The 25,322-nt window shown below is 43.8% G+C and overlaps 2 protein-coding genes across 4 annotated transcripts in view; one reads left to right on the top strand and one right to left on the bottom strand.

The window, feature by feature from the left end:
- INSYN2A (inhibitory synaptic factor 2A) overlaps window positions 1-1,958 on the top strand; it is a 57,484-nt gene extending 55,526 nt beyond the window's left edge. Inside the window, exon 4 of the mRNA XM_053584231.1 lies at window positions 878-1,958. Within this exon, the coding sequence (XP_053440206.1) occupies window positions 878-1,061 (184 nt within the window). The 3' untranslated portion in view covers window positions 1,062-1,958. The remainder of the gene's footprint in view (window positions 1-877) is intronic.
- The window catches only part of DOCK1 (dedicator of cytokinesis 1), a 510,373-nt gene that overhangs the window by 297,408 nt on the left and 187,643 nt on the right, over window positions 1-25,322 (bottom strand). For all 3 annotated transcript variants that reach the window (XM_053584228.1, XM_053584229.1, XM_053584230.1), the window contains exons 26-27: window positions 20,602-20,729; window positions 11,326-11,421 (exon numbers count right to left, since the gene is read on the bottom strand). In XM_053584228.1, coding sequence (XP_053440203.1) covers window positions 11,326-11,421; window positions 20,602-20,729 — 224 coding nt within the window. The remainder of the gene's footprint in view (window positions 1-11,325; window positions 11,422-20,601; window positions 20,730-25,322) is intronic.

Here is a 25,322-nt window from a genome sequence, read left to right as displayed (position 1 = left end):
TGGGAACCTGTGAGGAGTAATAGCGAGGGAAAGGGGTCCTTTCCAAAGCCATGCAGAGCAGGGAGTACTCTGAGCCAGTTGATGGCCTTCTTCAGAAAAATTTTGTACTTTACAAAATCAACTTTAACCTCATCTTTCCAACACCACATTATCACGACTGGTGCATGTCCTTCCACAAGTCTACATGTTTGCACACTATGCCTTGAACTTTAATTATAAAGAAAAGTGATTATAATTTAGTGCTGTTTTGTTGTTTTATTATTATTTTATTTTCTCATTGAGAAACTGGAGTTGACTTGGTGAACACACTGTTTTCCCCAGCGTTAGGCACGGTGACACGAGTTTTTAAGATGAGTAAGATTTTGTAAGACAACATAAACCAAAGTTGTTTCCTATCAGGAGTGATTTCTTGTGTAATAAACAGATTTCTCTGATCTTGTGACATGGTGCACAGAGCTTGCATACACCTGGGAGGTCTGTACCGACATGACCTCAGCCCACTCACACTTGAGTTTCACATTCTTACTCCATGAAGCTCATGTAAACAGTCTATGGACAAACAGTGAGGTTACTCACATTCCACACTTTCCAGTTCAACAAATATATTACATACTTTAATACCAACTGTGTACATTATCAAAACTCCAAAGGTTCACCCATGGAAGCAATTAAGTTCTTTTCCAAAGAGCCTATTTTAAATAGTTCACAGAAACCTAGAACTAAAACATAGAGTAGCCAATTGCTTATTACTATATCATAAAAATTACATTATTAAAAAAACTACAAATGATCACGTCATCATATTTGCTGTCAATAGGGGGGAATCTTTCTTCGGTGAAGATGGAACACTAAATTCTGCACTATCTTTTCTTTCCAGTGTGGAGCTGGACTTCAAGCAGCAAGAAGACAAACTCCAGCCGGTTCTGAGGAAACTCCACCCCATTGAGGAAACTCAGGTTGCACCCTCGCCTTATTCTCAGGAGACGTACTCCTCCACTCCCAAGCAAAAATCCAAAACGGAATCCAAAAAGCATGGAAGATGGAAACTCTGGTTCCTTTAAAACTCCTGGTGTTTGGAGTCTCAAGGCCTCTTTAAAACCCACTGGAGTTAAATGTCAGTCCTCTTCCAAAATGAATAGGATTGGGGGAACTAGAGTGCCGGCCTGGACACCACCCACTTCTCGCCCTGCGTACCAAAAAGGCCTTTGTACCAACAGACAATTAGCAGAAGCAAGGTATTTGGTGTCCCTCCTTGCCGGCTGCTCTTTGCAGTTCACTGATGTGGGATGTACAATCTGAAGTGAAACTTTCCTAGTCAAAGATGATAAGTAAAAATTCTATTCCCTCTCCCGTCCCGGATCTGCAACTGTTTATCAGCCTGCGAAATGGCAGGCTGTCACTCTGTACACAGCTAAAACTCATAATTATTTTCAAGCCTTTATTTTTTTTTTTAATGAGAAGAAACAGCAAGCCTTATGTTTGCAAAGGACCTCATTTTTATGTTTCATTTTGCAAATAAGCAGGGGGGGTGAGTGCAATTTTCAGCACATCCAATTCCGGAGAAAGCACAATTTTTTCAAGTGGTCGGAGACCATGAATAATCTCTAAAATGTGACTATATGTATATTTGCCTTCACGTGCTGTAGCGCTAAGCTGAGTGACCACATCGCAGTGTCACATTGACACTTCACACTTGGCATTCTCTTCATCTCCAGACCTAGGACATGTTTACCGCTCATTTTCCATATGGCCAGCAGCCAGGAGTCCCCCAAAGTCAGGATATGCCTTTAATTACTGCAAGTTGACAGGGTCAGAGCTATTGGACAGTAAGCTTTCCTAGATCATGTTTTTAATCTTTTGGTACCCAAAGGCCAAATGATAAATTCTGGTAAGAATTTGAAAACACGGATGGATAAGGCCATCACCAATAAGTCACAAGCGTCCTGTGCCATGGTGAAAAGTGTGGTTGTGGATCACGCCTCTGAGACAGTGTTCACACTGTCAGCACAGCCAGACGTCTCCTGCACTTGTGTCGGCTTTGCAAGAACAGCAGAAGACCTGAGCATCTTAAAGAGAAACAGCGTGTTTAGTTTAGCTGCTACCATCGGACAAACCCAATGTCGCCTACATTTAACCTATTAGTAAAGTTGTACTAAAAGCAACATACTTAGGGGAAAGCTGTGAATCAGATGTTTTTAGGTATTTTTTAAATCAGTCTTAACACGTAGAGTTCTCTCTCGACACATTACCATGTAAATCTTAGTTCGTTTATTTTTTCACTCATTTCTTTGCACCTTTGCCAGTATCTTTTTATAGAAATCAAAATCCCCTAGTCTGTGAATGACTTTGTCTATAGACTTTTTGCTTTTCACAATAGGAAATAGGGATCTTATTTTGCATTTTTTTGTACAACTTAAATTTTGAATAGTTTGTGGACGTACAAGAAAACCTAGTCCTCAAGTTTCTGTCCTGCAGTCTCCTACCAAATCAAGCGCTGACCTGTGCCCCTCACTGATCACATGCCAAACGCACAGCGGCTGGCCTTGGTGAAAGGGTCTCAACGTGTTTCTGTTCTGATTGGAGCTACTTCTTGCACTCCATGTCCCACCGGAATCAACAGCAAACCCATTTTGGTTCTAAGTGTTTGGATTCTACAAGGATCTAGGGATCGGTAGTCAGATCTGGACGAAAAGTGTAACATGTAGACACTCTGGGGGGTGACTCAAACAATACTGCAGAAGTACGCTTTAATTTCAAACTTGCACAACACGCACCTATCTTTTGCAGAAACACTGTGTGAGGATTCAAATCCCTGAGTATCAGTAAACAGAATTGAGAAATATTTTTGTGCAAGAACTAAGCAAGTTGATCCTGCACCAGGAAGGAAGTGCAATTGTTTCATGTAGACTCGAAATTTAAAAATGTGTTTCATGTTTTTATACTGTTTTTAACTAACGTTATAAATATGTTTGCAACATGTTCTCTCTCCTTATGTTTTAAGAAACCCAGCTATCTCAGTGAATTGAAATAAGGGTGTTAGCACTGTTCTGCTCAGTACTATCCATCTGTCTAAACAAGAGGGCATCCTAGTACACAAAATAATGTCACTGTTTCAAACCAGTCTAGAAAAAAAAAAAAAAAAAACACTTTTTTTTAATTTGCAGAGTCAAAAATGGGAACCTCTGAAGATGAGCTAATTCCTCCTTAAAAATAAAAGTATCTTCAAAAATAGAGAAAAAAATATTTTCGGAATCATTTCATAGTGTGATTGTAATCGTTTCACTAACAGATGCTAATTCTTCTCTTGGAAAGATTCAAGTAAAAACTTTGATACAAAACCAAGGTAAAACACACAGTGTTCCCTCATGTAGATGTACGCGTGGCATTACGTATAGAGATGAAATTATTAATACTTGTCATTAAGTTCTTTATTAATTTTTAAATAAAAAATCAAAGATGACATTTTATGCACCTATTTGAACTTATTTCTTGTCTTTAATGAATTGGGAAAATAAAAGGAATCTAAGAAAATAACAGTAAGGGAAGAAGGGATAAGACCACCCCGTGCCGGGCACTGCCCCCCTGGCTGGCCTGGCCTGAAGAGGGACTGAAACGCTTGCCCAGTCACACACCCACCACAGGCTTTGGCTGCCAGGAATCCAGGGTACACAGAGCACCACAGGCTCACAGCAGGGTGTGCCTGACTGAGGTATAATTCTTAAAGAACCTCAGAGATGACCAATTGTACCCAGTGCTGCCAAGCAGATCCTCAATGGGCCTGTGGGGTGCTTCTCTCAGGTCTCCCATCGGGCAGGTGCCCTACCCCAGACACCTTATCTTGTGGGAGACAGGCACCCTGCTGGGCTGTGCACTGCCCCTCCTATTGAGGCCAGCCTAACACCAACCCCATCCCCACAGGTGGCCGATAGTGGCCTGCCCAGGACAGCCTGCAGGTAGGCCACCAACCCCACCCAGGATCTGTAACAGCAGAGTCCTCATGTCAACAGTGGGGGTACTGTACACTTGGAGGTGAGGCTCCTGTGACCCTCACAAGTTCCTCAGGGACTAGCACGAGGGACCCAGGCAAAAAGGGAGGGAAGCCTGAGGCAGCACCCTCCTGGAGCAGGTGTGGGGAGGGTTCAAGGCTCATTCTATGACCATTTCTGAGCCACCTATGAATGCTGCCTCAAAGGTCCTGTCCCATAGACACCAAGACACCATGAAGGGCATCCTGCCACGCAGGCGCTCCCTGAGCACGCTACAAGTATGTGACTCACCTGCTGCTTCGACCTCAGACCCTCCACCAACTCCGGCAGTAGGGGTGGAGAGGAACTCCGCCGTGGGAGAACCCTGCTACCTCAGAAAGGGCCTCAGCAGAAACACTTCCCGCACATGCTGCACGGCTGCAAGTATCGCCTGCCACGGGGTCAGAGAGTGGCTGAACCATGAGGTGCAGCCACCATCACAGACCAGGACCCAGCATCAGGCTGACACACTCTGGTCTTCAAACAGCACCAAGAAGGATGCCTTGCAAGACCAGTTTCCTAGGTGGATCGTGGTGGGCATGTCCTAACCACCATAGCATGGTTAATTAAAACTGAGAAAACACACCATCAGATAAGTGTGTTTTGCTTTTTAGCCTCTCATAGAAGAGAGAATGGACATGAACAAGAAACAGGACATGCACTTTTGCATTTCATGCTGTTTGTAACAGCGATGGCATGTTTATAGAACACACCACTGGCAGGTCAATTCCTTGGGAGCATTTTTGTCAACAAATAAAATTGACTTGATTACTAATCAAGGCAGTTCCATGGGTACAGTGTCACCTAAAGATCACAGTAGCTGCTTTCCACACCATCACATCTTCTTTGATCTACGAAAATTGTACCACAAGCACATTTGGCATGTGCAAACCGGGCAGCCAATTTACTTACCAGAAGTAAACAGCTACCTGATGCAAAGATCAAAAATGATGAGAGTCAACTAATCATGCTGTAATGTGCAGCGTATGTTTTGGTCAATGACAAGGTCACGTGAGGCCTCACATATTACTTTTTAAGTAGCCCAATTATTAACTCAGGACACCTATGCAGTTTGCTATGCGAATGCAAGAAACCAGCCCAGTTTTGCCCATTTGATGATGGGGTTTTTCTTTCCGCAGCAGTAAACCCACAGTTTAGTGAGCAACCCTGAAAAAATACAGGAATATAAAAAGGAAGGAAAAACTGCTGTAGCAACACCAGATAAAAACGGAACCTACCATGTCATCACTGCTCACACACAACATACATTTTAGGACACTTTTCAGAAAGCAAGTAGGTTTATTAGCACGTGGAGCAATTAGAGGTATTTTGTATGATCTCTGTATACAAAAGACACGCATCTATTTGAAACATTCACAGCATGTTGTTTTTCTTTTCCAAAAGAATATTAACAAATAGTGGTCTTTAAAAATACCATCATCCTTAACCTTCATTAGAGTAAACATCTCACAAGGAATACTGATATGGGGATATAACATTTTTGTGAAAATATTTGGTTATGAGTCTTGATAAAAAAAAGGCACTATTCACTGGGAAACCAACTCTATTATACTATTTTCCAAATGAAGGAGCATGTCAGGTCCTCATAAATCACCCGGGCTCAAAGAAAGCACTGGATTTTCACTAACAGCAAATTCCCCACCAATGACGCTGTTGTCACAATGAAACACAGGAGTCACCATCTCCGCAATGTCCCCCCACAATTGGTGTTCAGAGTGGAAACCAAATAACTCCCATCATTTGAGTCTAGTGAGTCAAACTGCACCAGTGATCACAAGAATAAATGGAGAATCCAGGCAGCAGTCTCCCCTTCCCTAAGCCTGCCTCTTTGAATTTTGCAGGGGAACCTTTCCTTAGAAGCAGCTTACATATTCATTTTAGTGAATGAGTAATTTCCAGGCTTCTGATGTGTATCCAGGCCATAGAAAAATCTTTAAAAGTCCTTCTCACTCGATTACATTTTTAAAGGACCCATTAACAGAATGTAAATCTGATCATTTGAAAGAAGCAACAGCAGCTGATATCATAGCAGAAGAAATGTTGCTAAATGCTACACATTCCGTCAGCTCTCATCCACTCTGTGTGCAAGGGCTCACTCCGGGAAAGACGCACACACATGTGAGGGGCCAGCTCAGCCTCCGAGGCCTCCACACAGGGGACCACCTCACCCCATGGCAGCCACCTGCCCAGAACCACAGGGGATGAAAAGAATGCTGCTTAATGCTGAGGGCCCACAAAGCTTTTCACAAAGGAAGGCAAAAATGAAATCTGAAACTTGATTTAACATAAAACTAAATACTTCACTCGGTTATTCTACAGCATCAGACTACACTGGTATAAAGATAACGTGACCTTCTAATTCCGTGGCAAAGTGACTACAAAGCTTCTGTCTCAGGGCCCACGTTCTATGTCCACACAATCTAAATTCTACAATGGCCAAAAGGAGTTCTGGTACTGGGTTTTGGGGAGTTTTTTTTTTAAGAATGTATAATACTTAGTTATGAATCCCCAACAATAAAAAAAAAAATAAATAAATTAAATTAAATTTAAAAAAAAAGAAAGTATAGGGTGGTGCCTGTGGCTCTGTGAGTAGGGTGCCGACCCCATATGCTGAGGGTGGTGGGTTCAAACCCAGCCCCGGCCAAACTGCAACAACAAAAAAATAGCCGGGCGTTGTGGCGGGTGCCTATAGTCCCAGCTGCTCGGGAGGCTGAGGCAACAGAATCGCGTAAGCCCAGGAGTTAGAGGTTGCTGTGAGCCGTGTGACCCCACGGCACTCTACCAAGGACAGTAAAGTGAGACTCTGTCTCTACAAAAAAAAAAAAAAAGAAAGTATAATACTTAGGATTGTGGCCCATTTCTACCCTATGCACGAGATGCCTTCCCGTGGCCCATTTCAAATACACCTAGTGGAAGTGAAAGACAACTGAGTTGATATAAAATATCACAGATACAGATCGAAGCAAAGCCCGACCCCGTACTTGCCCACTTACCAACTACGTGTGAAGTTCCCCAGTTCTCTGTTCACATACCTGACAGGGGAAATTCCCCAGGCCAGGACAGCTTTCCTAATTAACACCCTACTTACATGGAACGAGAGGTCACATTTCTGGTGTTACTTCTGGGGACACCATGGAACCATGAACCTTCCTTCATCAATTCAAGAGTTCCTTTTACTCACTTTAAATTTTTAAAATCCATTTTCAGTGATTACTTAGAATTTTTAGGCTGATTCACAGTTATGTCATTTCTACTATATTTATGCAAAACTGAGTAACACATAAAGATTAAAACCTCCTTGATTTCATGGGATGGTACGGCTTACCCAAAACAGATGTACAAATTCTTTTCTACTCTGGAAGGTTCTCTGATTAAGTTTTTTGTTCACCTTGTCAGGGCTATTTTTTACCTTGATCTTTCCTCTAGTCTAAATTCACAATTCAACTACAGTGACATTAACAAATTAATGCATAAATCTACATGGGAAGCAAACTGATAGAGCAAGGTTAGGCGTCCCAGCAGGGCAGCACCCTCTCTCCTCTGTTGTTGCCCCAGCTGGGACTCACGGCTGGTGCAGGATGGGAAGAGCCTTCTAAAAAACCGGGATTTAACGGTGAATACCCTTCTTGAAGAAATCGTGATGTCATCACCACCCATTACAGAATTAGAGCTTATTTAAAATATTTATTCCTTGGAGATTTTTCATGACAGCATGGTTTCGCAAAAAAAGAAATTCAAAGGAATTTCTGGACATTATGGACAGTAACTCCTAAGGGTTCTTTAGAACACATGGTTTCTTCCAAGTACTTTGGGAAATGGGCCCCCAACTCACTGCCTGGCCCTTCCACCTCAAGAGTTTGGGCCCATGGAAAAACTAAAAGGTTGAAAAGAGGAAGATGGAGAGCTATTTCCAGACCTAAGATAGAGATCTAAAAGCAACACGCAGTCCTCTCCAAGCCTCCCGAAACAGGTCACTGCCATCCCTGTGATGCACGTCGGGCTACAGAACAGACTGGGAACACGCGTGGGCTCGGGGCTGGTGCCACCAGTTGAGTCTGGGGTCTCGAGCAGGCACTACTGGCAACTGCATGTGCAGGATGGTGGTGAGGATTAAACAAGCATCTTCCTGTTAGTTACAGGTGCCTGCTGTATAACTCGAGCTCCTGTTACTACCACCATGTCTCATTATGCCTGAGAGAGGGAAATTTCAGAGACGTCTGGACCACAGGGTCTGAGAGTAGATGCCTGCAGGAAACATCTGACTCTCTAATTAAGCTGTGAGCACATCACAACATTTCTCCATATGCCAAGGTACTGTCCAGACGTTATGGCTTCCCCTCTGCCCGCCTCTCCCCATTTTAACTACTAGCCAGTGAACTATAAATCACATCAACTCACACATCTATCATAAAGACCTAACTCAAGACAGGACTATGACCCCATACCTAGACACAACACCATGCCCCTAACCCGAGATATGACCATGTCCCTCTAAGGAGAGACAGGACCATTCCCCCCTAACCAGAGATAGGACCGTTCCCCCCTAACCATAGATAGGACCATTCCCCACTAACCACAGATAGGACCATACCCCCCTAACCAGAGACAAGACCATGCCTCCCTAACCTGAGACAGGACCATGACCCCCTGAGACAGGACCATACCCTGGTAACCAGAGATAGGACCATGCCTCCTTAACCAGAGATAGGACTATGCCCCCCTAACCAGAGACAGGACCATGCCTCCCTAACCAGAGACAGGCTCATGCCCCCCTAACTGAGACAGGACCATGCCCCACTAACTGAGACAGGACCCTGCCCCCCTAACCAGAGATAGAACCATCACCCCCTAACTGAGACAGGGCCATGCCCCTCTAACTGAGACAGGACCATGCCTCCCTAAACAGAGACAGGACCATGCACCCCTAACTGAGACAGGACCATGCACCCCTAACCCGAGACAGGACTTATGTCCCCCTAACTGAGACAGGACCATGACTCCCTAACCAGAGACAGGCCCATGCCTCCCTAACCTGAGATACAAGTGTCTCCACATCTGCCCACCAGGCAGGCCATTTCCAGAATGTCCATTACTTACTGTAACTCCTTCAAGTGTCATCATGTCACACCCAGTCTCTCGAATCCAACCCAATGTAAGAAGGATCTTAGAAGGATGTTTGATTCATCTTGAAGCCACACCCCACTCCTTCTAGCTTAAGGCCCCTTCCTGGTCCCACACCAGGGAGTGTGCAAGTGCACCCATGTCATGACCCCAGGGATACAGGAACACCAGGCCTCTGGGGGTGTCCAGAGTCACCCCAAGTCCCACTCCATGGGGCTCAGTGTGCACGCCACATTAGGCATATAAAGGTATCTCTGGATTATGGAGAAGTTGGAATAAAGAACGTGAAGGTGCAGAGTTACGTTTCCATGCTGAAATTTCCATGTGAAATCTACAGCAAATAAAGCCAATTCACGTGGAAACATCTCGCTTTCTAATTCATACATGTTACAGCCCGAACTTCAGGGAGCGACACTCCAGAAAGGAACATCTAAACAAAGCCCGTGGGAGGCTGAGCCACAGACTATTTTACTGCACAAAAGCATACCAAGCCAGGCTTAGTATCTTTCCATGCTGCTCACCTGTGATTTGCCCAAAACTGTGTCCTCTATGTGCTACCAGCTGCAAAACAGGAACATTCTTGTTATGTTCAAAGAAGGCAGCCTCCACCTTCCTGTCTCCTCCACAGACACGGAACACTAAGGTCGTACACCAGGAAAGACCAACGTGCCTGGTCTAATGGCCAGGGAAAACTCTGAATAGACTTTTATTCTTTGATTAGAGAATTTATCTTTTTTCTGCACTGCGGATAGAAATGCAAGCTATTTAATACATCGTTTTTGGAAAGAAGTTTAGAGAGTACTCAAGGAACTGAAGTAGACCTGCTGTTCAACCCTGCAATTCCTCTACTAGGTATATACCCAGATGATCAAAAATCATTTTACAATGAAGACATTTGCACTAGGATGTTTATTGCAGCACAATTCATAATTGTCAAGTCATGGAAGCAGCCCAAGTGCCCATCAACCCACAAATGGTTCAACAAATTGTGTATATATACCATGGAATACGATGCAGCCATAAAAAAGGGAGACTTTACATCTTTTATGTTTATCTGGATGGAGCTGGAACATATTCTTTTTAGTAAAGTATCTCAAGAATGTAAGAAAAAGTATCCAATGTACTCAATACTATTATGAAATCAATATATAATCACCTACACATTCATAGAATGACAAAATACAACTACGGTCCAGAAAGAAGGAGGGAAGAGAAGGGAGAGGGAGGGGAAGGAAGAGGGAAGGGGAGGGAGAGGGAAGGAGAGGGAGAAGGCCAGGAGGAGGAAGGGTATTCAGTGGGACCTCACCTAATGTGCACAATGCAAGGGTACATGTCAAAACCATTAAGAGTAGAGTATAAATGCCTTAACACAACAAATAAATAAGTGAGGTGAAGGTTAACCAGTTTGAGATAAGCATTCCAAATTTTATACAAAATCAATCAGTACACTGTACCCCATAAATGCATTAATGTACACAGGAATGATTTAATAAATTAAAAAGTTACCTTTTTTTGAAAAGCCATTCACCAAGGTTAATAACATATGCTAAAAATTAAAAAAATTAGATGCAAATTACATGCGGATCTTTTGCCTAAGAAAACAAATGTTATAATGGGCACGAAGCAGGGAGCAGAAAACTCTGGGGGAAAGCATCAGGATGTGAAACGTGAAAGGCTGTCTAAATTATCATTAAAGCATTTGTGAACAACTAATATTTTTCTGTGCCTCACTACTCCACATAAGGCCCATGCCTAAAATAAATTAGAGCCGATAATAAAAAACAGCCAAGTTGGGGGCCTTCATTACTTTCTTAAGGTCCCTCATCAAATTTTATTAATGGCACTTTAAATATAAATATAGGGGAATAAAAACCCGCTATAACAATGCAGACTAAGGAGAAAATACAGGTAACTTTTGCTAAAAGTAATGAGAAAACCAGAATCCAGCACTCCAGTCTCTGTAATACTGGTTTGCCTGCACTACAGCATTGGCTCTTGGAAAATGAAGACGTTCTCTGTGTGTTGACTGCTTATTACCTTGCTGTAAAATATGCTTATTTTCAAACAGGATTTGGAGAGACCAGATAGATTTTAGGAACATTCCTGAGAAAGATGCTCTCAGCCCAGGTCATCCACGCACCCGCCACTCAGCACTTACGATGAGCTCAGAATCCCGCCCCATGGAGATGACGGTCCGGTTCACCGTCCGGAGAAGCTTCTCCATGATTATTTGAACATGCCTTGGAGTCGGCCCCTGGAGAAAGACACATCAGTGAGAACCCACACCAAAGAGGAACATTAACATGCAAGCCCCAGCCGCTGTCACGGAATCCATTTACCCTGTAAAGAGTAAATCAATTACGACCCTTAACGAGATGAAAAATGGCCCTTGTCAAAAGCAAAAGCCTTCACAAAGAAAACTCAAGGCATTTTATTAATGATGGTCCATTAATGGTAATTTGTAATATATATAATCATAGTAATTTAATTTAAGCAAACCCTTAAAAATAAAAGCAAATCTGTTTAAATAATATAATGTTTATGATCCCTGATTAATCCACCAATTAGCGTTGTAAAGAATCTTGGCCATCTGTAAATGCAAGGCAGGCAGATAATGATCCCAGGCGGCTGGCATGTCAGATCCCAGTAACTTAAAAGGTCACAGAATACGATGTTTACGACAGACAAGGTGGCTCACACCTATAACCCCAACACTCTGGGTGGCGAAGGCAGGAGAATCACTTGAGCTCAGGAGTTCAAGACCAGCCTAAGCAAGAGCAAGTACCTGTCTACTAAAAACAGAAAAACTAGATCAGCGTGCTGGCAGGTGCCTATAGTTCCAACTACTGGCTACTTAGGCAAGAGGATCGCTTGAACCCAGAAGTTTGTTTGCTATGACTTAGCTGACATCAAAGCATTCTAGCCTGGGCAACAGAGCAAGACTCCGTCTCGAACAAACAAACAAATGATATTCAAATAACACTCACCAAACTGCCTTGAATTCGCACTGCCACTGCATTTTTTATCGGTAAAAATATAGTCTTTTATTTAGTACAGGATGGGATTGTAAGCCTTAGTAAACGTGCCCTTTAGGCCCTTCCCTAGAGTCAGCACCTCCTGCCTGAGGGCTGGCCATACAACCTCTTTACCACCAAGCCCTCTGCAAAGACCAGGGAAGGGCCTAGAATGGGGCCGAGGAGGCTGGCTTCTGGGTGAAGTCTTCCGAAACCTTTCCAAAGGCAAAACCCTGAGAGAGCTGATGAAAGAACCACCAGCACCATGAACAAATTTAATCTGATCTCCTCCTTCCAAGACACTAACAGACACTGGGAGAATGACCCAGTGCTGGCCGGGAGTAGGCGACCAGCTAGTACAGACACTCACCAGGATGGCATCTAGAGTCATGCAGGAGAAAACTAAGGACAAGGCTTATCTATGTGAAAATCCTAGCCACTCTATCCAGGCCGAGAGCAAAGGGGCAGGAGGCCCTCTTTTCACCTCACATCTGGAGCCCTGATGAGGTCCCAGGTGTATGCCCACAGGACACAGGTGCAAAGACATATATGGCTTGGCGGGGTGGGAGGCACAGCATGAATTTTCCACGTGTGCCTGCACCCACTTCTGATGTTTGAAATACTTGGTGGACTGAGCACCCAATTTAGACGAGCAAAAGCAAACACCGGGTTGGGTGAGGGAGGGCGTAAAAGTGCTGAATTTATACCTGCAGGGAGGGGGCAGACAGCTGCTCTTCTCACTGTAACGCTTGAGAGCACCACTAGCTTTCTTTTTTCTTTTTTTTTTTTTTTTTAAATCATAGCTGTGTACATTGATAGGATCATGGGGCATCAGTCACTAGCTTCACAGACCGTTTACCAAGTTTCATATATACCCTTGTAAGATACACTGCTGGGGTAATCCCACCAATCCCCTTCCCTCTACCAACTTCCCCCCTCCCTCTCTCTCCCTTTCCCCCTTCCCCCTATTCTTAGGTTGTAACTGGGTCATAGCTTTCATGTGAAAACCCTAAATTAGTCTCATAGTAGGGCTGAGTACATTGGGTACTTTTTCTTCCATTCTTGAGATACTTTACTAAGAAGAATATGTTCCAGCTCCATCCATGTAAACATGAAAGAGGTAAAGTCTCCATCTTTCTTTAAGGCTGCATAATATTCCATGGTGTACATATACCACACTTTATTCATCCATTCGTGGATCAATGGGCACTTGGGCTTCTTCCATGACTTAGCAATTATGAATTGGGCTGCAATAAACATTCTGGTACAAATATCTTTGTTATGGTGTGATTTTTGGTCTTCTGGGTATATGCCCAGTAGAGGGATTACAGGATTGAAGGCAGATCTATTTTTAGATCTCTAAGTGTTCTCCATATCTCTTTCCAAAAGGAATGTATTAATTTGCATTCCCACCAGCAGTGCAAAAGTGTTCCCTTTTCTCCACATCCGCGCCAACATCTCTGGTCTTGGGATTTTGTGATATAGGCTAGTCTCACCAGAGTTAGATGGTATCTCAGAGTAGTTTGATTTGCATTTCTCTGATGATTAAAGATGATGAGCATTTTTTCATATGTCTGAAGGCCGTGCGCCTGTCTTCTTCAGAGAAGTTTCTCTTCAAATCCCTTGCCCACCCTGCGATGGGATCACTCGTTCTTTTCTTGCTTATACATTTGAGTTCTCTGTGGATTCTGGTTATTAAACGTTTGTCAGAGACATAACCTGCAAATATCTTCTCCCATTCTGAGGGCTGTTTGCTTGCTTTACTTACTGTGTTCTTGGCTGTGCAGAAGCTTTTTAGTTTGATCAAGTCCCAGTAGTGTATTTTTGAAGCTGCTTCAATTGCCCGGGGGGTCCTCCTCATAAAAACTCACCCAGCCCAATTTCTTCAAGGGTTTTCCCTGCACTCTCCTCTAGTATTTTTATAGTTTCATGTCTTAAGTTTAAATCTTTTATCCAGTGAGAGTCTATCTTAGTTAATGGTGAAAGGTGTGGGTCCAATTTCAGTCTTCTGCAGGTTGCCAGCCAGTTCAGCCAGCACCATTTGTTAAATAGGGAATCTTTTCCCCACTGAATGTTTTTAATTGGCTTATCAAAGATTAAATAACGGTAAGTAGCTGGATTCATCTCTTGGTTCTCTATTCTCTTCCAGACATCTACTTCTCTGTTTTTGTGCCAGTACAATGCTGTTTTGATCACTATTGATTTGTAGTATAGTCTGAGGTCTGGTAGCGTAATTCCTCCTGCTTTGTTTTTATTTCTGAGTAATGTCTTGGCTATTCGAGGTTTTTTCTGATTCCATATAAAACGAAGTATTGTTTTTTCAAGATCTTTAAAGTATGACAGTGGAGCTTTAATAGGGATTGCATTGAAATTATATATTGCTTTGGGTAGTATAGACATTTTAACAATATTGATTCTTCCGAGCCACGAGCATGGTATGTTTTTCCATTTGTTAATATTTTCAGCTATTTCTTTTCTTAGAGTTTCATAGTTCTCTTTATAGAGATCTTTCACGTCCTTTGTTAGATAAATTCCCAAGTATTTCATCTTCTTTGGCACTACTGTGAATGGGATAGAGTCCTTAACTGTTTTTTCAACTTGACTGTTGTTGGTATATATAAAGGCTACCGATTTATGAATGTTGATTTTGTAACCTGAGACGCTGCTGTATTCCTTGATCACTTCTAAAAGATTTGTAGTAGATCCCTAGTGTTTTCCAGATATACTATCATATCATCTGCGAAGAGCGAAAGTTTGATCTCTTCTGACCCTATATGGATACCCTTGATCGCCTTTTCTTCCCTAATTGCAGTGGCTAAAACTTCCATTACAATGTTAAAAAGCAATGGAGACAATGGGCAGCCTTGTCTAGTTCCTGATCTGAGTGGAAGTGATTCCAATTTAACTCCATTCAATATGATATTGGCTGTGGGTTTGCTGTAGATGGCCTCTATCAGTTTAAGAAAAGTCCCTTCTAGACCAATTTTCTTGAGTGTTCTGATCATGAAGGGATGCTGGATATCATCAAAAGCTTTTTCTGCATCGATTGAGAGAATCATATGGTCTTTGTTTTTTAATTTGTTTATGTGCTGGATTACATTTATAGATTTACATATATTGAACCAGCCTTGAGATCCTGGGATAAAACCGACTTGGTCATGATGTATAATTTGTTTGATGTGTTGCTGGATTCTGTTTGTTAGGATCTTGTTGAATATTTTTGCATCTATATTCATTACTGATATCGGTCTATAATTTTCTTTTCTTGTTGGGTCATTTCCTGGTTTGGGGATCAGGGTGATGTTTGCTTCATAGAATGTGTTGGGTAGTCTTCCTTCTTTTTCTACATTTTGGAACAGGTTGAGTAATATAGGTACTAATTCCTCTTTAAAGGTTTGGTAGAATTCAGACGTGAAACCATCTGGTCCCGGGCTTTTCTTTTTAGGGAGGTTTTGTATGGTTGATGCTATTTCCGAACTGGATATGGGCCTGTTCAACATTTCCACTTGATTCTGGCTAAGTCTTGGAAGGTGACGTGCTTCCAAGTATTGGTCAATTTCCTTCAGATTTTCATATTTCTGAGAATAAAGTTTCTTGTAATATTCATTAAGGATTTTTTTGATTTCTGACGAGACTGTTGTTATTTCGTCTCTGTTGTTTCTGATTGATGAGATTAGAGATTTTACTCTTTTTTTCCTGATTAGGTTGGCCAAAGGTTTATCTATTTTATTGAGCTTTTCGAAAAACCAGCTTTTTGATTTATTGATCTGTTGTATTATTCTTTTGTTTTCGATTTCATTTAATTCTGCTCTAATTTTGGTTATTTCTTTTCTTCTACTGAGTTTGGGATTGGAATGTTCTTCCTTTTCCAGTTGCTTGAGATGTACCATTAAGTTGTTAACTTCCACTCTTTCTGTTCTCTTGAGGAAGGCTTGCAGTGCTATAAATTTCCCTCTTAGAACTGCCTTTGCAGTGTCCCAGAGGTTCTGATAGTTCATGTCTTCATTGTTGTTTTGTTCCAAAAAATTGGCGATTTCTTTCTTAATCTCATCTCTGACCCAGCTATCATTCAGCATAAGGTTATTTAACTTCCATGTTTTTGTATGAGTATGCAGATTCCTGTTGTTACTCAGTTCAAGTTTTATTCCATGGTGGTCTGAGAAGATGCATGGAATAATTTCTATTCCTTTAAATTTACTGAGGTTAGACTTGTGACCTAAGATGTGATCGATTTTGGAGTAAGTTCCATGGGCTGATGAGAAGTATGTGTATTCAGTTTTGTTGGGATGAAATGTTCTGTAGATGTCTGCTAAATCCAAATGTTGGATGTTAGGTTTAAGTCTAAGATTTCTTTGCTCAGCTTCTTGTTGGAGGATCGATCCAACACTGCCAAAGGAGTGTTGAAATCTCAGATGATTATGGAGCTGGAGGAAATCAAGTTGCTCATGTCTGTTAGAGTTTCTCTTATAAATTGAGGTGCATTCTGGTTGGGTGCATAAATATTAATAATTGAGATCTCATCATAGTGAGTATTACCCTTAACAAATATGAAGTGACCATTCTTGTCCTTCCTTACTTTTGTTGGTTTAAAGCCTATTGTATCTGCCAATAAAATTGCACCACCTGCTTCTTTCTGATTACCATTTGCCTGAAATATGGACGACCATCCTTTCATCCTGAGTCTGTATTTGTCTTTTAAGTTGTGACTCTTGTATGCAACAAATATCTGGCTTGAGTTTTTGTATCCAATCAGCTAACCTATGCCTCTTTAGAGGACAGTTTAAGCCGTTCACATTAATGGAGAATATTGATAAGTCTGGTGAAGTTTTTGATATCGAGTTTTTCAAAAGTCCAGTGGGCATTTTTAATCCTTTCGCCAGTGTGGAAATTGTGGAGTTTGATCTGAAGTTTCTGAGTGAGTTTACTTTTGTGGTATAGAATTGGGTTGGTCATTATGGAGGATAGGTCTGAGAATATCCTGAAGAGCTGGTTTTGTTATGGCAAATTTCTTCAACATATGAATGTCATTAAAGTATTTAATTTCTCCATCATAAATGAAACTCAGTTTAGCTGGATACAAGATCCGGGGTTGAAAGTTATTTTGCTTTAGGAGATTAAACGTTGATGACCACCCTCTTCTGGCTTGAAAAGTTTCAGCAGAGAGATCTGCAGTCATTCTAATATTCTTGCCTTTGAAGGTAATGCTTTTATTTTTCCTGGCAGCTTTGAGGATTTTCTCCTTCATATTAACTTTAGTGAAGTTAACTATGATATGCCTGGGGGACGTCTTATTGGGGTTGAGGTTCTGGGGTTGGGGTTCTGAAGCTGTCCGCTATCTGAATTTCAGAATCTCTAGGCATGTCTGGAAAATTCTCTTTCATAATTTCATGCAGAAGGGCCTCTGTGCCCAGCGAGGCCACTTCATCTGTTTCTGGAACCCCTATGATTCGGATATTTGCCTTCTTCGAATTATCCCAGAGCTCTCAGAGAGAATGATCTGTTTTTGCTCTCCATTTCTCTTCCTCTTTGAGAGTTTGGGAGCGTTCAAATGCTTTATCTTCGATGTCAGAAATCCTTTCTTCTGCTTGCTCCATTCTGTTGCCGAGGGATTCTACTATATTTTTCATATCTTTGAGGGCTGCAAATTCTTGCTTCAGTGTGTCTAAGTCTTTGGTGGTTTTGTCTTTAAATTCGTTAAATTCTTGAGACAACTTTTGAATTTCTCCTCGAATTCCTAATTCCACTTTGTTAATCTTGTCTGCAATCCAAATTCTGAATTCGATTTCTGACATCTCAGCCAGTTGTTTATGAATGGGATCGTCAATTGCATCTGCCATATCTTTCCTTGGGGGGGTTAATCTATTCTGGTTATTCATGTTACCAGAGTTTTTCTGCTGATTCCGCCCCATGGTTGTTTTACTCCCTCTGATTTTTTCCCCTGGGGCTTTGTCGAGGGCCTGTACAGTGTTGTGGCCTGAGAAACTGGGGCCCTGACTGGTGTGGTGGGGTTAAGTGGTTCTGTCTTGTTTTCAGCTGGTTTCTGTTCCACTCTAGTAAAACAGATACTCTGGATTGAAGTCTCAGCCATGGAGAAGTATCAGCAATTTAGTCACCCCGCCCCCCCACCGGCAAACAATTGGAAAAGAAAAATCAAACCCTCCCACCACTGTGCACCCAGGGCACCACCTGATTTGTCCTCAGGCGATTGGTTCAGTTCAAAAAGGTCCAAATCAATTGTCTCAGTCTGCACCTGTCTCGGGTGAGAGTTTAAGAGGTCTCTGGGAACTGGATCACAGGGGTCTGGTGACTACTCTGGTGTGGCTTGCTCCAGTGCTGCGTGGAGTCAGGAGAAGCCACCAGCCAAATAATCAGTCTGGGAAGGTTGCTGCCTCCTTCCCCACCTTGCACCACTTCACATCCAGTCACTGATAACCCTGCAGTTGGCTGACCCAGTTGCCTGTAGTGAATCGGTACTCCAAGAGTTTGTACCTGCCTGAATCGCAAGGAAGTCTGCCAGGCCGCTGTGCTCTGCCTCTCTCCAGCAGGAGGAGGTGAGGCCTGACAACCTCGGGCGCTTGATGAAGGTTGAGGGATTTTCACTCAGGTCCAGTCTCGCCCCTGATTAATGTTACTGACAGAACAGAACAGAACAACTCTGCGGTTCCCCTGCAGAAGAGAAGCTGAATTGAGCTCCAAATCAGCTTGTCTTTGCTCTTGTATTGTCTGTAGGCTGACAATCCCGAGGGCCAGGTGCGTGTTAGGTTTAGTAAAGCGGACCTCTGGATCATCCCCACCCTGGGAGTTTCCCTGGTTTGCAAGTTGGAGTTGCCTCAGGCAAACTCAGTCTCTGGTTGCCCAGGGAGACAGGGGGTGTGGCTTCAGAATATTCGGTAGTGAGCCGTATTGCTAGCAAAAGAGGGCTGCTGCTTTATGGCTCAGGCAACAGCTGCTCCAGTGTAGCTCCCCTCCTCCGCTCCCGTACCCCAGAGTCTGCACCAATAGGCTGCAGCCCAGCACTGTCTACACCCCTCGAGCAATCGCCCAAGAGTCTGGACCCCTGGGGGACAGGCCTCCAGCCCTTGGAGCGAGAGCAGAGGGGAGTGCGGGGAGCACTGGGAGCCTGGGGCTGTGGGCAGAGAACACACAGAACTTTACACAGTTTTATGCCCGGCCGTATTGTCACCAAAAGACGGCTGTAGCACTGTGCCTCAGGGAACCGCCACTCCGGTGCAGTCCCCTCTCCCCTGACCAACCGGGACTGGCCTCCAGACCCCAGTGTGAGCGAAGGGGAGCGCTGGGAGCTCAGAATTCCAGGTAGAGACTATATACAGTTTTATGCCTGGCAGGAGGATGCCGTGGCACCCTCATAGGGGAGGTAGGTCCAGTTTTTATAGGGTCTCTCCCGTGGAGTGTAGTGGGAGGACCCTTGAACTCTGACCGGTTGTTTGTTGGGCACTGTGAGCCATTCTCATGGGGGAGGGGACTCCTGTCCGCTTGGTGATGGATTCTGCACCTTCTGTTTGTATCCTTGTGGTCGCAGCTCGCCTCAGCGGGGTTGATGTGCGTTCCACAACCTTCTCTCTTAGTGCAGCTCAAATCCACCAGGTTACTTGCTGAATTCCTGTCCCTCAACTCTCCTTCTGGATGGGAGCCTCTGTGGAAAGCTGGCTTCAGTCAGCCATGTTTTCTCCTCCCCCACCACTAGCTTTCTTAAAACTACTTTGTGCTTGTATGATTGTAATAAAAATAAGAATTGAAAAAGAAAGAATGCAGGCTAATTAGCCAACTTCTAACAGCACGGCCTTACTATCTGATTTTAAGGATTGAAATCTAAGTCCTGGGAGGCATTTTGCAGAAAATCCAGGAAATAAAAGACTGTTTACAACACAGAAGGGGAAACACTATAAACACTATAATGTAATAATCACCCTATACACACAAAGAATAATTTTTTTTTTGTTTTTGTTTGAGACAGACTCTCACTATGTTGCCCTTGGTAGAGTGCCATGGCGTCACCACTTACAGCAACCTCAAACTCTTAGGCTTAAGTGATTCTCTTGCCTCAGCCTCCGAAGTAGCTGGGACTACAGGTGCCCACCACAACACCTGCCTATTTTTGCTCTTGTTGTTACTGTCATTATTGTTTAGCAGACCCAGGCTGGATTTGAACCCACCAGCACCACTGCATGTGGCCAGCGCCCTAACCATTGAGCATGGGCACTGAGCCAAAATAAAAATAATTTTCCCTAACCATTGAGCATGGGTGTCTGGCCCAAATAAAAATAATTGAAGGGTACATCTCTACAGAGAGAAAGAGGGAGGCAAAATTCTAAAATTAAGGCCTTTCCTTCTTGACCAAGTGAAGCGTAACATTTTACTGTGAGGCAGGACCAGCTTCTGGGCACCGAGCTGTCACTCACCACATCCTTCCTGTACAGCACCTCCAGGATGTTACTGAGCAGCTGGCAGCAGGCCTCTAGGTCCTCCTGCCTCTCCAGGTGGTACTTGAGCTGGTCCGTCATCATGGGGAGCAAGATCTCTCTGCAGTCTGCAGGGATAAAGGGGGACAGTCAGGGGGAGACCCCCCAGTGCAGGGACACAGGGGACAGTCAGGGGGAGACTCCCCCAATGCAGGGACACAGGGGATAGTTGGGGGGAGACCCCCCATTGCAGGGACACAGGGGACAGTCAGGGGAGACCCCCCAATGTAGGGACACAGGGGACAGTCAGGGGGAGATCCCCCAATGCAGGGACACAGGGGACAGTCAGGGGGAGACCCCCCAATGCAGGAACACAGGGGACAGTCAGGGGGAGACCCCCCCAATGCAGGGACACACAGGACAGTCAGGGGGAGACCCCCAATGCAGGGACACAGGGATGGGGGCTTCCATTTTTCCCTTGAGACAGGAGCACAGAAAGGGTGTTGAGGAAATAAGAAGCAATGAGAAGACCGATGCAAATAAGATGAAAGCTGAAAAGCAATTCCTGATGGTCTCTTCCAGTTGGGAAATCCACTGAACTCACACTCCACCCGCTCTCCAGTGTGAACTGTCTATTTACAACCCCGGGTCTGTGTTTTGACACTGGCCCAGCAGAGCACAGGAAGAGACAGCAGGGCTCTAAAACATTAAACAGATTTAGCTGGTTTCCAGCATTTTACATTTTAGGGCTTACAACATTAATGATCTAGAAAAGCATGGTTTGCATTAATGTTTTATTTATAAAAGAAAAATGTCATAGAAGCACACAGTGCAGGAAGGGTCCCTCAAAGTAGCAGAAGCATCCACAGAACCTTCCCAAGGACCACAGTGCAGTGAAGGACGGGGTGCGGGCTCGGAATGGAGGACTCGGAAATAACACGTGCTCCACACAGACGGCTCAGTCCACGGCTCTGTCCAAGTCCATTTTGGTTTATTCCTGGGAAAGGACTGACAGCACCTCCAGTACTCCAGAATCCAGGAATGTATGAAGCGACTTGCTGACTTCACAATTATAGCCATCGACATTCAGGGTAACACCTAAGCTGCTAAGTGCCGCGTACCTCTTAGGGGGAAGAGAACAGGCCAGTCTCGCCAGCTGGGATCCCGCAGGAGGTGAGGGAGAGAGAGCACAGATGGGCCCACCCTGCAGGGACCAGGAAGGTCCTTCATGTCTGTGCTCCGGGTTTCAGGGAGGCCTCACACAGTTCCCTCATCTTTACACCCCAACCTTATACCCCACCCCACAAGGCTGGCGGATGACTGAGGCCCTCCTGGGTGCCATGGACTCCTGAACTTGAGCAAGTGTTCCAAAAGGCCAAGTCATGCCTGCTGTCCTGGTGAGAAACTGTGCTCGTGTTAGCGCTGCCCTCGAACAAAGCAAATCCAAGGGAAACAGCACAAGAAAATTATTTCACGGGAGAGAATCCAGCCAGCAAGCACCAACCCACATGCTGAATGCACTGCTTCCACGGACGCCCCAAACTATAGCACCTGCCCTGCAGAATCCCAGTGTGTGCCGACTACATCTGCTCTGGTCGTAGCTACAGAGCAGCGTCAATGCAGAGGCCACGCCATGAACTCTCAGACCAGCCGCAAGGCTCCTGGGCAAACCTCGTCCCCAGCCCAGCCCTGCCACACCCTGCCACACCCTTCCTCGCAAAGCCTTACTATGACATCCCCCAAATGGTCCTCTTTCCTTGTAGCTGGAAACTCTTTGCCCATTATATGCCCTCCTTCAACATGCAGCAAGCCCTGGCCACCCCTGCCCCTTGCCCATCTCTATCGGTGCCTTCTGGAAAACATATTGAATTTCCAAAGGCATCTCAGAGGGAGAAGTTAGAGCCACCAAGACCTTGACCAGTGATGACAAGTCCTGACAATGTGACTAAGGGCAAAGTAAGACTACATGACTTAGCAAGGCTACGTTCCATAGCAAGCTTAGTAGGGACCCAAAAGAGGGAGAAAGCTGTGTGGACTGGTCAATACGGGGGTGGGGGGTGAAGCTGTGTTCAAGAGCGGTTCTAGAAAATCAGGACACAGTTCTACAAACAGAGACAGCAGAGCTCCTCAGAGTCCTTCAGAGAGGCTGGGAGGGGCAATGCTGGAGGCAGCACACGCCCAGAGGTCCCTCTGTGGGTGGCCCATGATAGGCCCATGATCTGCAGACCTCAGCACAGCCCACCAACAGACCCAGATACAAGAGGGCTTCAAGTGCCCAGTTACAGGGGAACCTTCCTCACTGATGGCTTTAATTACGCGCTTCTCCTTACGGGAAGGCAGTCTGTGAGAGTGGAGGCCTTCTCACTCTCCTTAACTGGAAACCCCCCTCAGTTAGACCCGATGGTGTGTGTGTGTGTGCGTGTTTTTTGGTTTAATCTGCAAAGCTAGGCATGTGGATCAAATTAAAGCACCTGCTGTGTCGTGCAGATCCCAGCCCCCAATACACAGGAGCTGTTGCATCGTCATACAAAGTCAGCCTTTTCAACTAAAGAGACACAAAGAAAACTAATGCCTTAGGGCCACTCAAGCCAGCACAGAAACCTGTTACTCCCTAAAAGCAAAAACTGACACCAATTTCTTAAGACCTCGGTTTTAAGGGGCTTCTCTTATTCTGTATTGCCATCAACAGCCTATAAGATTTTTCAAAAAGTGGGGAAACGCAAGTTTTTATTAACAGTGAGAGTCAAATTTTATCTTAAGAAAGTAAATCAAGGAGACTGAGGAAGGTACACCAGACAGACCCCTGAGATGAACAATTTTAAAACATGAGACGCTGCCTCTGACAGCTGAAGAAGAGGAATCTCCTGTCACACTGTGGACGTCCCAACTCAGCGTCCTGAATACCCTTCCCTGTGGACAAATGTCACTTTTACATGATTTGCACTGACAGCTTCTTTAGGTCACAAACAGTTGGTCTTAGAAGCAAAGAGTCTAAGGTAGGACCACACCCCTCTCCCCACCAAAAAGCCTTATATTTTTTAAAGAAAAACTCATCTTAAACCACCTACAGATAACCTTTTGAAAACTCTGGAACAAATACTCAATCAGAAGTCTAAGAACCAGGATCGCTCTGAGACCAGGGTATTTTATACCAGGGTATAAAATACGAGGGTATTTTGAGAAAGCCTTCTAGTCAGTTTACCCACAAATACGAATAATAAAATCCACCTGGCTTACTTCTTGCTGTAGATTTGGGATAAGTTACTAAAATCTAAGTCTTAATTTGTGTTACCTGCAAAATGGTTGCTGTTGTTTTTCTCTGGGGTTGACCGTGAGAACCAAATGACAGAATGTATGTATTTAGCAAACAGAGAGCAGTCAACAAATGGCAAGTGTTAGGAACACCAGAGGTGCTGGTACCATACAACCTTGATCTTTTCAACTAGGAGTACACGAGAGAAAACGTGTGCAGAAGCACATTACCCTGCGTGTAGCCTCTGCATGTGTGACATTTAACTGGTGCCACCAAGGAGCAGGACTTTATTTTTTTATTATTAGGATTCTTTGAGGATACAAAGAATTAGGTTACACTGATTACATTTGTTAGGTAAAGTCCCTCTTATAATTGTGTCATGCCCCAAGAGGTGTGCGGTACACCGTGACCCCCATGCCCCTCACTCTTTCCCTCTCCCCCTCCCTCATTTCCCCTACCCTCCTCTTGTATTAGAGCTTCTGCTGCCTTCACATGAGACTAGAGTACATTGGATTCTTGCATCTCCATTCTTGTGATGCTTTACTAAAAAGAATGTGTTCCACCTCCATCCAGGTTAATACTAAAGATATAAAGTCTCCATCTTTTTAGTGGCTGAATAGTATTCCTTGGTATACATATACTACAGTTTGTTAATCCATTCCTGGGTCGGTGGGCATTTAGGCTGTGGAAAATCCTAAAAGAACTCAAATTAGACCTCCCATTTGATCCTGCAATCCCATTACTAGGCATCTAACAAGAAGAAAAAAAAAAATCATTCTATCATAAGGACATTTGCACTAGACTGTTCACTGCAGATCAATTTACAATCACCAGAGTGTGTGAACAGACTAAATGCCCACCAACCCAGGAATGGATTAACAAGGAATAGGGCCTCGGTGCCCATAGCACAGTGGTTACGGTGCCAGCCACCAACCCAGCCCAGGCAACAAAAAATAGCACAATAGGCATTATGGCTGGGCACCTGTAGTCCCAGCTACTAGGGAGGCTGAGGCAAGAGAATCACTTAAGCCCAAGGGTTTGAGGTTGCTGTGAGCTGTGATGCCATAGCACTCTACCCAGGGTGACAAAATGAGACTCTATCCCAAATAAATAAATAAATATTTTTAAAAAGCAAACAAGGAATAGCATCTTCATGTTAGCTAATTTTAATTACTATAAAGTCAAATGTAAAAAGCGACACCTGATTTACTTATTAGAAACAAGTGTTTGAAAAAACTTTGGTATGTGAATCTAGTTTTTCGACAGTAAAGTATATTAAATGATAAAAATGAATCTCAAGCATCTGATGAAAAATTAGCATCCAAATTGAGATGTGCTGTGAGTGTAAAATACACACTAAATTTCAGAGACTTCATGTTAAAAAAAAGAATGCACTGTATTAGTAATTTTTAGAGTAAATCCACATTGTAATGATACTTTAGATAAAATATACTACAAATATTAATTT

Source organism: Nycticebus coucang, chromosome 3 (assembly GCF_027406575.1).
Source record: "Nycticebus coucang isolate mNycCou1 chromosome 3, mNycCou1.pri, whole genome shotgun sequence".
Classification (NCBI taxonomy): domain Eukaryota; kingdom Metazoa; phylum Chordata; class Mammalia; order Primates; family Lorisidae; genus Nycticebus; species Nycticebus coucang.
Note: the sequence above shows the minus strand (reverse complement) of the source record. Positions and strands in the feature narration are given on the sequence as shown.